This window comes from Falco biarmicus, chromosome 7 (assembly GCF_023638135.1).
Source record: "Falco biarmicus isolate bFalBia1 chromosome 7, bFalBia1.pri, whole genome shotgun sequence".
In the NCBI taxonomy this organism is placed as follows: Eukaryota; Metazoa; Chordata; class Aves; order Falconiformes; family Falconidae; genus Falco; species Falco biarmicus.
Genome location: NC_079294.1, coordinates 58,590,388 through 58,602,672, shown reverse-complemented (window position 1 = coordinate 58,602,672; position 12,285 = coordinate 58,590,388). Strand labels below are relative to the sequence as shown.

Sequence of the window (12,285 nt, the reverse complement as noted above, 5' to 3'; positions counted from 1 at the left end):
GTTTCTTGATGTGCTTTCATTATACTTGATTATTATTTTTGTTATTTTTAAAAGAATATAGGTATTACTTTATCCTCACCTCACGAAGGACCATGTGGAGATTTTAAGTAGTACGTGTGCTCTGTTGATTTTTCTTTTTTATCCCCCCCCCCCATCCCCGAAACAGTTAAACGTAAATGCTAACGAGTTTAAAAGCTGACATTTAGCAGCTTGCATCTTGCTTAACTGACTTTTATCTTGCAAGATACTGAACTATTATCAGTCCTGCCTAGTTCATGTTGGTGAGTATTTGGCATTTCTCAGGAATATGCTCGGTTTTTATTTTGGTACTTAAAGAATACAGGTTTACCAAGCAGTATCCTAGGAATAGAAATGCAGACCCTGATTGTTACCTCTCTTTGCCTAATCTGTGGTCTTTTTGACCAAATTCAGTGTATATAAACCGACACTGTGTGTATAGAGTGAGGACCAAGTAGTGACCTCAGTAATAATGGAATCTGTTCTGTCTCAAATGTTTAATTGTATTGTAGTCCCTTCAGAGCTGCTCTTCAGGTCCTGAAGTCCTACCACATAGCAGGCACATGCCTTTCACATCTTAAGATTTTGGGATCATCAGATTCCTTTAAAATACAGAGCTGCGCTGCTGACCACAGCAACTTTTCTTCCTGTAGCACCTTGTCTGGAGCCGATATAAAAGTTCTCTTGCAGGACTCAGAAATGTAGAAGAAATTTTTTAGGGTCACTTACTCCATAACTGCAAGTACTCTGTTTTAAAGCTGAGGGTATAGGGTATAGTATAATGGTGCACAAAGCAGTGCCACACACAGTCATTTGTTATAGTAGAACAAAAAATATGTATGTAGAGCAATTAACACCACCCCAAGAATAATAAAAAGCCTAATAAATGACACATGTCCATCACATACATACAAGACATTGTGGTAAACTCCATGTTCTAGGGCAGGATTTAAATTGGTAACAGTGTCTAATTAAATAGGATAAAATTAACTTTCATCTGAAGGATAGTTATATCTCTTGGAAAATTATTTTGCTTTGCAGTTGTCAAAGGAAGTGATTTTTTTTTTATTCCTCTAGAGTTTACACAGTAAAACTTAATGTGGTGAATGAGTAGTGTGATGCAGAATCTTGGGTGAGCATTTCTCCTTCACTGATGCATATTTTTACCAATAGGTATTTCTGATTTATGCATTTATTGAACTTAGTGTATATGCAAAGGTGAAGTTTTTTCCCCTCATAAAATCTGTAGATAACACTTACTAAAGCACGTTGTTTGTATTTTGTTTCCTTACAGTGCTTGATGTATAATGTAGTTTTTACTTTGAAAATTCCACTAAGATCTGGGGATGTGAAATTGAACTTAGTAATACTGCTCAGTAATTGGGACCCTTATCTACAGATCCAAAGACTTTAATTTGGATAGCCAGCCTTGCAAGGTTCTTCCTCTCGTGGAGACAGGGGACTGTGACAGCTATTTCAAGGTTCTCCTTCCCATGGGGACAGGGGACAGTGACAGCTATTTCAGCATGTTTTCTTTCTCTGCCATTTCCTGCCACCCTTGCTGTAGGAAGGAGCAACTACTGTCTTCTAAAGGAGGGAAAAAAGAACTGTGCGTGAACTTATTGCTTTAAAAAAAAAAGTTTTCCCGACTTTGTCTGGTGTAACTGATGTAACCTTTCCCACCCCAGCTATGTCTTGTTGGAGAGGTGTATTTGGATTTTTTCAAGAAAGAAATGGGAATACTGCAGTAAATCTTGTCCTATTCGACCAGTTCCCTTGTTTTATCTTTCTGTTGTGAAGGACTAATTGTAGTAGGACTAGTCCAGCTAGTGAAGGACTATTAGTTTGAATAGTGAAGGCTAGCAATGTGTTTTTAGACAAAAAAAGTGTCACTCTACCTCTAATACATTGTGTGTTTTGGCATGCTTTAGTTCTTACTCATGCATACAGTGCCTTAGCATCTGTGCTCTAGGCACATAATGAAGATTTATATAATCCCTAAGGGATTCTACCCCTTTTCTGAGTTCTCATAATTCTTTACCTAGAAGATGAGATGAGAATTTTCTGCGGGGAAACCTGTGTTGTCATACAACTGCAGCAGAAGTTGCTAGGAGTTGCTGTAGCCCACTTTGTCACTGGTAGATTTGGCTCTAGTGTTATTTCTACCTCCTCAGGAAAAGTGAACAAGCAGTTGAAGGATGAGGATGAATTAATTAATGTTTTGGTCTTTTTTTTTTTTTTTTTTTTTTTTTTGGGGGGGGGGGTGGGTGGTGGAATTATTTCACTGCAGGTTGTCCAAGAAGTGCTAAGCAGCCTCACTGCATTCTCCAATCTCAGTTCCAGTCATTAAATTTCTACAATTTTCGTTCCTTGTTCATTTTCACAACTTTTTGGATGTTTTTATACCACTTGTGTTGCTGTTGGTATACACAAACTGGCACGTTAGCTAGTACCAGTAACACTGTTCGCAAAAGAATATTTTAGTGGCTGTTGTAATCTTATGTAAGATTACAATAGTGATTAAGCTCTGTTTATGTAAACCCTGCTTTTAAGTTGCTGTGAAGCTTATGCATTAGAACTCAACATCATGCAAACAAAATCTGGGAGGATGTGGGTGCATGCATTTTAGATTTTTATTATTATTTCTCAAACATACTTTGGAGGAATGTATTCTTTTCTCATCTCAAAGCCCTTCTCTAATGGATTGGATGTGAAACCATGATGTAGTCAGGGTTTCATTTTCCTTTCATTTTAAATAGGCTTAAAACTATACTGACCAAAATAACCAGAAAAAAAGCAATGCAGCTGAAATGCACCTGGCAGGATAATATAATGAAGGTATTTGTAGTCTCTAAATAAACATTGTGATTTTTGTAATTACTCAGAAGTTGTCAGCTGTAAAACTTTGTGTCTGTATTTGAAGATTGTATTTTCACACTTTATTTTTTTTCTCTGTTTTTTTGAGAGGTGGTGAATTAATGAACTTGAGCAGGAGCTGTGTATGTATGGATTAAGAGCAAAAGTACATCCCTCTGGACAGTACTCCTTTCTCAAAAATACAGCAGTTATGTGAACTAAATTTCCATACACAGGTGTTAATAGTGACTTGAAAATAATTAACAGCTAAGCTTCTATTTGGAAAAGTGCTAAAAATATGTTTTAGAACCAGATTAGCGACCAGGTAAAATACTACATTACACTTAGTCATAGTTAAGAGTTAATTAAGATATTGACAGAAAGGATTATTACCACCTTAAATGCTTCTAAATATGTGGAAAGGTAGATTGCAAACTGCATCTGGATTACAATAACTGCATATTTAGCACTAAATTTTAGATGTAATTACTGTGAGCATTACAGCAAGAGTAAAAGCTAATCCCTTCCTGGCCATGTTACAAAGAGTTGCAAGGCAGGATCTGTCCTGGTTGGCTCTGCTGCCTCTTTGCAGCTGCTCTCGGTGGGCGTGCTAGGCTCGCTGTGGCTGCTGCCAGGTAGTAATCGCATGCTGCTGTCAGAATCGTGATTCTCAGATTTGTTCACTAGTTCCCAGCTCACCATCCCTCTCTGGTTGCAGTACGCTCCCTGTCACGTCTGCCCTTAGCTGCCTGTGCAGGATGCTACATGTTGTATCATGAGATATGAATGTTTATTTGCCAAGATACACTTTGTGTTCTGTACTTGTCTTTTTCTATAATTATGCTGAAGATTTTAGTCCCAGTCCAGTAAAACTGTCGGTTTTGGAGTCGGCTTCATTCCTGCTGCCTCTTCTACTTGCTCGCTGTGGCAGCCTCCGCAGCTGCCTGTGCTGTTGCAGTCCACATTCAGGCAGCGCTGCCGTGGAGCTCAGTCTCAGCCTGCTCAGACCTCGGGGGTGGACGGGGGTGTTACTGAGCAACCCTTATTTCATTCTTTCAGGCCAGCGCGATTAAGCTTATACGTATGTTCAGCTGTCAGTGTAAGAAGCTGCCTTGATTTCAGAGAGACACGCTTAACCATATCCTCGCGTGTTTCGTAGGACTTCGTACCCACTAGGTGTAAATAGAACGTGAATAGCCACACATGCACTGTTCAGGTTTGCTTGTAGTCCCGTGACTTTAATTTTTGAATACAGTCATTATCAAGTGCCTTTCCATACTGCAGAGATATTTTGGTTTAGAGTCCATTTTTTATTTTTGTGTCGACCTAGATTTTCTTCTTCGTTTGTTGAGTGTCCTCCACTGCTTTCAGGAAGGATATTTCCACTATCCAGCAGATGTAGCAGTAAGCCCAACAACTTGGCAAAACTGCAGCCAGTACCTGCTAGGTTCAAGCATCATTTTTACTTCCAAACTATTCACTTATTTAGTCCATGTTGCAATAAAAAAAGTAGCAATAATTGTTTACAAACTGCCAGATTTGGGAACTGCACCCTTTGGACTGAATATTCAAAATCAGCTACTGCAATTACCAATGTGTTTAAATTAAACAGGGTTGGTTTTATGGCTTCCTTAAGGACTGTGACACATTTGAGTTCTCTTATACAACACTCAGTCGAGATGACAATGATGTAACCAGGTAGCCTGGCATAGTTGTGATAGCTGTGGACAGAAGATCTAACAGTACTGGTTCCAATGCTTTGGTATGTTTTTCTTTTTGGTGGTAACACAGAGTTAAATTTTATGGGAGATGGGTTCTTTTCACTCAAGTGGCCACTGGGTCACCCAGCATGACTTTATGTATTATGTATATTGTATAGATTTATGTAGATCTAATGTCTATTTAATCACTGCCCAATTTAGATCTTAGAAGTTCTTGTTGTTGTTTGAGTATGCATAACAGCCCTTTCAAGTGTGACCTTTCTGTTGGTATGTATCTTGGGAACAAAAGAAGGATTTCATAATGAACAGCTTTGCCATAATGAGTCATTATTTTTTTAAAATACGGCAACTATCTTAAGCAAATGTCATAATATATGTTCCATGGTCAGCACCAATTTGGACAAATTAAGCTGCATTCCACACTAAAATGCTGGTGTGCCAATACAAGATGACAATTGTTCTAGTTGTTTCAGTGGGGGTTTTTTCGCTGTTTTCTGTCCAGTCAGGCAAGTTCTCCCACGTTACTTGGGAAATGAAAAGTGACTAGGTTTTAAATAAGTCAACCTATTTTGCACAATGAAGCAAAACATACTCAACTATTGGGAATAAAAATACATTTTACTCAGTAGAGATTTGTTGTTTGATTTACGGAGATTAAATTTAGGTGGTTTATTTTATGTTTCATAATTATTTATCTGTAGATTTACATCTCGTTAAGTTCATGAATGACTGATGAAATGTTGTTCCATTGCATCAGCTGAAAGCTCTTGATACAACCAGCTTAATCCCCAGTTTTACTTTCATGACTTCTTGTGTTGAAATAACAAATATCATTGTGTAAAAGCCCCTGGGAACATAACATCAGAACCTGAAATTAGTCTGTGTTACTACCTTGAAATGGCATCCTAGGGTTAGGAACACTTGTGTTAGTTCTGCTGACCATTTAATCTTGTCAAGAACCGTGCTGGGATGCTAGTGTACAACTGCTACAGCTTCTCCAGTTAAGATGAGGTTTCTGTTACCAATTAGGTTGCTGCAGCAACAGCCCTCCTATTCTCTTCATTTGTAGTAAAACACTGTCCTTACCGAAGGTAACACAAATCCTACTGTTAAATTTAATTGGGATGACAACTTCACCCTCTCCCTTTTCCATGTGATCCATGGGACCTATGATTTTGTTGGCTGCAACCCCATGAAAACTCATCACAGAACCTACCTAAGTAATATTGCAGACATTTAGGCAAAAGTTATGCTTAGATGGTGATCCTGCTGATGTGGATGGAATGGCACAGAAGGCAGTGAAAGTCTGCCCAAGTTCTCTGTTGGTGTCATCTGTTTGCAAGACCAGATCTTACTGTGCAGTATAATAGCCATCTTCAGAACGCTGTATGTTACACATGGAGATTTAGTGGTGAAGAGCAACTCTTTAAGAAAAGACACAGGGATTATGTGGATTAATCCAATAAATATTTTTTTTTTATAAAGTAGAACAAATTGTGGCATAGCACAATGAACACAAATCTGGAAAGATGAACTAATTTAAAAATAAAGGTTAAATCTAGGAAGCTTTAGCAGCATTGCTCTGCAGAGACATTTTTAGTAGTTTCAGTTTCTGTCAAATTCTGAGATAGGCTTGCTTTTTTCCCTGAACTCGGCCATTTATTCCTCACAGGAACCTCTAAACCTCTATCAAGCAGAAACCCATTTCTTGTATTAATACATTTTATAAATCTATTTTACCTGGAGTGCTCAGGATTCTGCTCCAGAACATCATTTACATACATCTCTTGCAAAACTACTGAGTCAGGTTCTACTTCGGTGGTTTTTTTTCCCCTTGCCATGATTTAGGAACGTTGATAAAACATCAGTCAAGTTGTAAATAAATCATGCTTGATTTCCATTAAGGCCATACAGCAGACATATTAGCCTAATGAATATAGGAATGTTACATATGGAAAACATGTACGGGCACATACACTGTCGTGTGGCACTGGCTCGTACACCTTCCCCGGGCTCGGGTGTGAGTCTTGGCTCATGGACTTCATGGCATTAGGGTAATTAAGCACACATTAAAACCAGGGCAGCAAAATAAAGGCAATTTATTGCCTTTAAATTAAAAAAATAAATAAATTTGCGCCGCGGGCCGTGGCGCAGACCTCCGAGAGCGCCCCGCCCCCCCCCCCCCCGCGGCCGCAGCGGCCTGCTGGCGGGGGCCCGCGGGGCTCCGGTTGCCGCGGCCCGGCCCCGCGCTCAAGGCGCTTGTGCGACGTTTTTAGATTTCAGCCTTTAAATAAATCGCGACTATTTTTTTTCCCTCTCTTCGATGCTCCAGATAATTTCAAGGACACGGGCGGCCGCAGCCTCCCCCGGCGCCGCCTCTGAGGAGAGCGGGCCCCGCAGTGCACCTGCCGCCCTCAGGCGCCGCGGGCGACGGCAGCAGCGCGGCCTCGCGCCCCCGTCAGCTCTGGGTGTTCCTTTCACGGTGAAGTCACGGCCCGGCCTGTCGGCGGGTGTGCGGACGGCCGCGGCCGGGGGGGGGGGGGGGAAGGTGCGCTGCTGGGCGCCGCTTGGGCCCGCCCGGCTTCCGTCTCAGATGGTCCCGCCCCGCCGCCCTCGCCCCGCCACCGCCCCCCCTCCTCTCCCCGCCCCCGGCCGTGGCGTAGCCGGGCTCGGTTTCCGTGATAGCTGCGAACGGGGCCGGCGCCGCTCAGGGTGTGTGCAGGAACCCGGCGGGGGAAGCGAGCGCTATGGGGGAGGCGGCTCGGACCCTCCGCCGTCCTTATTAAAGCCGCCGCCCAGCCCAGCTGGAGCCATGGACAAAGCCGACAAGGTGCGAGGGGCGGGCTCGGCGCAGGGGAGACCGTAAACAGCTGCGGCGGGAGGGGGTAGTGCCGCCGCGGCGCCGTGGTGAGGGAGGGGGGCGAGCGGGGGGCGGCGGGCGGCTCCGTTAGACCCGCGGCCGTCAGGCCCGTCCCGTCAGGCGGCGGCCGAGGAGGGGCAGGGCGCGGCCCGCGGCCTGCCGAGGCCGCCCGGGGCTGGGGGGACGGGGCTGGCCGTGAGGGGGGGAGGGCTGCTGTGCCTCCGCGCTGCGGGAGGGCCCTGGCGGGCTCCGGGCAGGGCGCTTTCGGGGCTGGAAGCGGGAGCCCGGCGGGCGCTTGTCGGGCGGGGAGCGCGGCCGCCGTCCCCGCTGCTGGGCGGGAGGCCGGGCGGGGCCTGGGCCCGCTCTCGGAGCCGCTGGGGGCCGTGAGCAGCTCCCGGGTGTCGGCTGAGGGGCGTCAGGCGCCGGGCTGGCCTGCTCCCTCCTGCGCCTCCAGGCTTTGTGTGCAGCTTAGGGGGTGATTGCGGTTCGTGGTACTTAATTTAAACCTGCCTGGTCTCCAGGCTGTTACAGGCTTCGTGAGAACTTTGCGACATGAGACGTGTTGCTCTTGCTGAAATACTGAAATACCAGTGTCAGGCTGAAGGTTTCGGTGTTGGGTGGCAGCCCATGGTCTCAGCTGGGTCGCCCGGTGAGCAAGGGTTGGGCTTAAGCTCCCTAATGCTACAAGTTGCTGTTTTTTTCTTCAACGTTTAGCATGGCTTTGTCAAGGTGGTCAGTTGGCATTATTCCTAAGACCCTTTGAACCGTAGGTATGAAGTAGCTTAAGCTGGGACTTAAGGGTTCATATGATTTGTTACGTATATACAGTGAAATGTTTCATCATCAGGAGGCAGTTCTAAAAGATACATCTGAAATTACCGACCATAACCACTTGATCGTACTTTTAAGCCTCTGTTTCAGTGGAATGTGGTGAAAATTTGTGGATTACTGCTTTTCCGGTAGTTCTTAATTTTGGTAGTTCTAGTGGTGTCTCCAGGGGTTCTAACAGTGGGGTTAATCAATAAAATAACACAAGTTCCTGTAGCAAAGTAGCTACTGAGTAAACGATGCACCTGTAAAGATCTGTTGCTTTTCATTTAGTCCGTATGTCTAAGGAAGTTAGTGAACAGCGTACCTTGTTACACTACGGCTCCCACTGTGTCTGTCTTACTAGCCTTTCTGGTGTGATAATGATTTTAAATTCACTTTTTAGACACCTGCTTTCATATTTGTTTTCATGTAGAAAACCTGACCTTATTCCGTAGAATTTAATTAGTCAAATCTGTTGTGCTTTTTGCTTTAAAATCTTAGGTTTTGGTGTGCTTGGTCCTGTCCCTGTGTGTCCCCCTTCCCCATCCACCCCCCCACCCCAGCCCCGGCTTCATCTGTAATTAGTACTGCAGTACACTTGTGAAATATTTATTCCTTGTTGTTTGAGCTCTTTGTTACCGGAGGTTCACACACATGCCCTTATCAAACCATTCTCTTTTTATTTGTTGGAAATAGCTCATGAAAACGGAGGATCATTGTGTTATTGACAGTGTAAAGTGTTAACTCAGTCTGTGTTGTTATCCTAAGTGCAGTATTTCAACTTGGAGGTGCAGTTGAGCTCTTTGAAGCAGGAACCATCTTCTTGTTTATTCTGTTTGTAGTGTATCTGGTCTTGTCGGTTCCTTAGTCACTAGTAAGGCTTCTAGGCAGACAATTAATACCTGATGAGTTTCTAAAAAGATTCAACTATCTGCTTGCTTTTGTCTTCTCATTATACGGTAGCATCTTGATTAGGAGATCCCTAAATGATTTGGGTTTCAACCTTTTGTGCTTTAAGAATTGAATGTAATCTACCAGTGTAGGTGTTTGGTAAGGTTGCATCAGTTCTGTGTGTTAAGTCTTTGATTTGGGCTCTTTTCTGCACCTGTATTGGCATGGCATCTGATAAATGAATATTAAAGCATTCATAACAGTAGTTGTCCTCTTCTCCCCTTTCCCCCGGAATACTCTCTCAGCCAGAATATGGTAACTGTATGTGCTGGTAGGAATAACTACTGTGGAATTAGAATATGAGGGCGCAGGAATATTGTACTGTGGTGAAGTATAGCATTTCAGGAGTAAATGGAGTTTATAAGTACTGTTGATGGGGAATTTATTGGAAAGAGTTTTGTTGTGTCGGCATAGTAAATTAGTGTAAGATGTCATGCAGCGTGAATATTTGGATGCCTTAACAACAAAAATGGTGAAAAGATGTCACTTGTAGAATGCGCTACACGTTTCTGTTACAGTAATTACGGTATGACTTCGGTATAATTGTTATAATATGCTTAGTGATATTTTTGGAAGCTGACATAGAAGAAAACATAATAAAACTGTTTACAGTTATTTTTATGATAGGACGCATTGTGACTTTTGTAGTGGGTGTGGAAGTTCACTTCTGTCTACACCAGCGCCGAAACTGTTCCTGTTAAAAGCTTTTGGCAGTTAAGTGTGGGTTATTTTCCTATGAGAGAAAACTCGGCACGTGACCTCTGGCACTCTTTCTATTGAAGCTGATTGTGGCAGAAAGCTAAAGAGAAACAACTACACCTCTCAAAGGTACTGCTGTGCTTTGATGTTTCTCAGTGGTGTACACTTGTCTTGCCCAATGATTAAGACATTTGGTTCCATTAGTGCAGTTGAGAAATCAGGTGAAATTGCAAAATCAGTGACCTGTGTTTTGTATTAGTATTGCTTAAAGACAGCCTGTTCTGCTCCCCTCTACAATTCCTGACCATTCAACAGTTGGCTTGATAATGTGCTTGCCATAGAAGTAGGTCTAGATCAGTGCTTTTGTGCTCTTTATCCTATCTAATTTTCTTCAGTGTTTCTTACCTGTGGCAGAATTTTCAACTGAGGCAAACTGGAAAAGGTCCATTTTCCTGTGCTGCATGTTTTGCATGTTACTTTATCTTGAACCTGGAAAATGTGGAAGAATTTGTTTTGTGAGTTATGTATTACCATGTTATAGAATATATTCTCCAGTTGTTACTGATATGATATATATGAAGATCTTAACTTTTTGGCCACAAATTTTTGTCATTGACTAGTTTGGAGATGAGGAAGCTGATTTACATGAATGGTTTGTATTAATACTTAGTACGTATGTTACAAGACATTCAAGTATTACTACTACACGTTGATCGTGTGAGTTTAGAAGTTTGTATGTACTGTTCAATGCTGTAAACCAGATAAGTGAAGAGGGTCCTGTTGGTAGCTTTTTTTATCTTTGGGCAAGCTTTGTAACTGTAAATATTACATTTTGTTTGCCCCCCTTTTTTCTAGCATACTCTGGGTTTGAGTTTAAACATACCAACTTGTCATGTTGTGCCACTTGCTCATTTTCTACATATAAGTAAAAAAATTTAATACTTAGTTTTGTTATGTGTTGAACATGGTACTTTCTTCTGTGAAAGGGAAGAGAAATATGCATGGCTCCCTTTTTATGAGCTGAGGGAAAAGGGAAAGATTGACTTCATAGTGTTGCATTGAAATTACTGTGTTTAATCTAAATAGGGAGGATTAAATTTTGTGCTTTGTTCAATGGCCTGCTGCTGGTGCTTCCAGTTGGACTGCATATTTACCATTCCTGAAGTATCTGCCACTTAGAAGCAACTAATTATAGAAACAATGACTTCCATATTTGTAAAGTTTCTCTTAAAATAGATGGAAAGTGACCTGTCTTACTACTCAAATGAGTTTTAAATTCTGAAATCCAAAATTCAGAAGCAGAATTGTTTTGTTTAAAAATAAAAATTGAGCTATGTTTTTGTCTTAACATTTGTGATGAGACTTGTTTCCAGACTTTGAGACAGTAAAACAGCTGATTTTATTATAGTCCTCTGAAATGTGGCATCTGTGTCTATTTTCTCACCCTGTAAATGGTAAGATTGCTATCCAAGCTCTTCTAAGAGAGCATGACAGAGATCCTATTTAATGGAAAATGCTGAATGACATTAAGCTACAATGATCAAAAACTTCTCTAAGATTAAACATACAGTGCTATAACTATAGGACAAAGTTTACCAGTCTGTTCCTGCTTGTGTCATCTTCTGTCTTTGCAGCTGTTGATGACTACAGTAGCTTTTATATAGGAAACAAAGGATCGCTTCACTATATATGCTGTCTTGAAAGAGATGTAATTGTTGGACTGAAATATGTAATGAGCTACTGCAAAACATTTTGTAAATTGAAACTCGGGATATCTACAAAAGAGACTTCTGTATAAATCTTGGGTTTCTTTTGAAGGGGTGTGCTTCCATTAATAAGCAACTGATTGAAAATCTGATGTTTCAGCATGACTTGAAATTTATACTTAGAATCAATTTTGGTTATCAAAGGTCAATTTCAATAAATCTTTTTTTAGCCCTGTGATCTGAAAGGTTGAGCTAACATGAAAAAGCTATACTCAAAAATAATTTTATATTTGGTTTTGTTATATGCAATACTTGACTTTATATTGCCTGATCAAAACCACATACTACTTTGTTAACTATTGGGATCTGACCCTGCATTTACTGATGTCAATGGCAGTGGCGAACAGTTGATATTTTTTTTTTAGTGGATGCAGGCTAGAATAAACCTCAATACTGTGACAGTGATTACAGTGTAAATTAGTATCCCAAGTCCTCTGTTGTAAGGATTAGGAAAAGGGTAGAAACCTTCCCCCAAATCCTTTAGTGTTTGACAAATTTTTCTTGTCTAATTATTTTTGCTTATTTGTGATTATAAACCAATGGCATGATCAGTCATGTTAGTTCTGTTCACTTGCACTTGTCACTCCATTTGTACTTTGTGGAT

The 12,285-nt window shown here is 41.7% G+C and overlaps 1 protein-coding gene across 1 annotated transcript in view; it reads left to right on the top strand.

Moving 5' to 3' along the window:
* The first annotated feature begins 7,228 nt into the window (after positions 1–7,228).
* The window catches only part of SECISBP2L (SECIS binding protein 2 like), a 30,799-nt gene continuing 25,742 nt past the window's right edge, over positions 7,229–12,285 (top strand). The window contains exon 1 of the mRNA XM_056346228.1: positions 7,229–7,425. Within this exon, the coding sequence (XP_056202203.1) occupies positions 7,408–7,425 (18 nt within the window). The 5' untranslated portion in view covers positions 7,229–7,407. The remainder of the gene's footprint in view (positions 7,426–12,285) is intronic.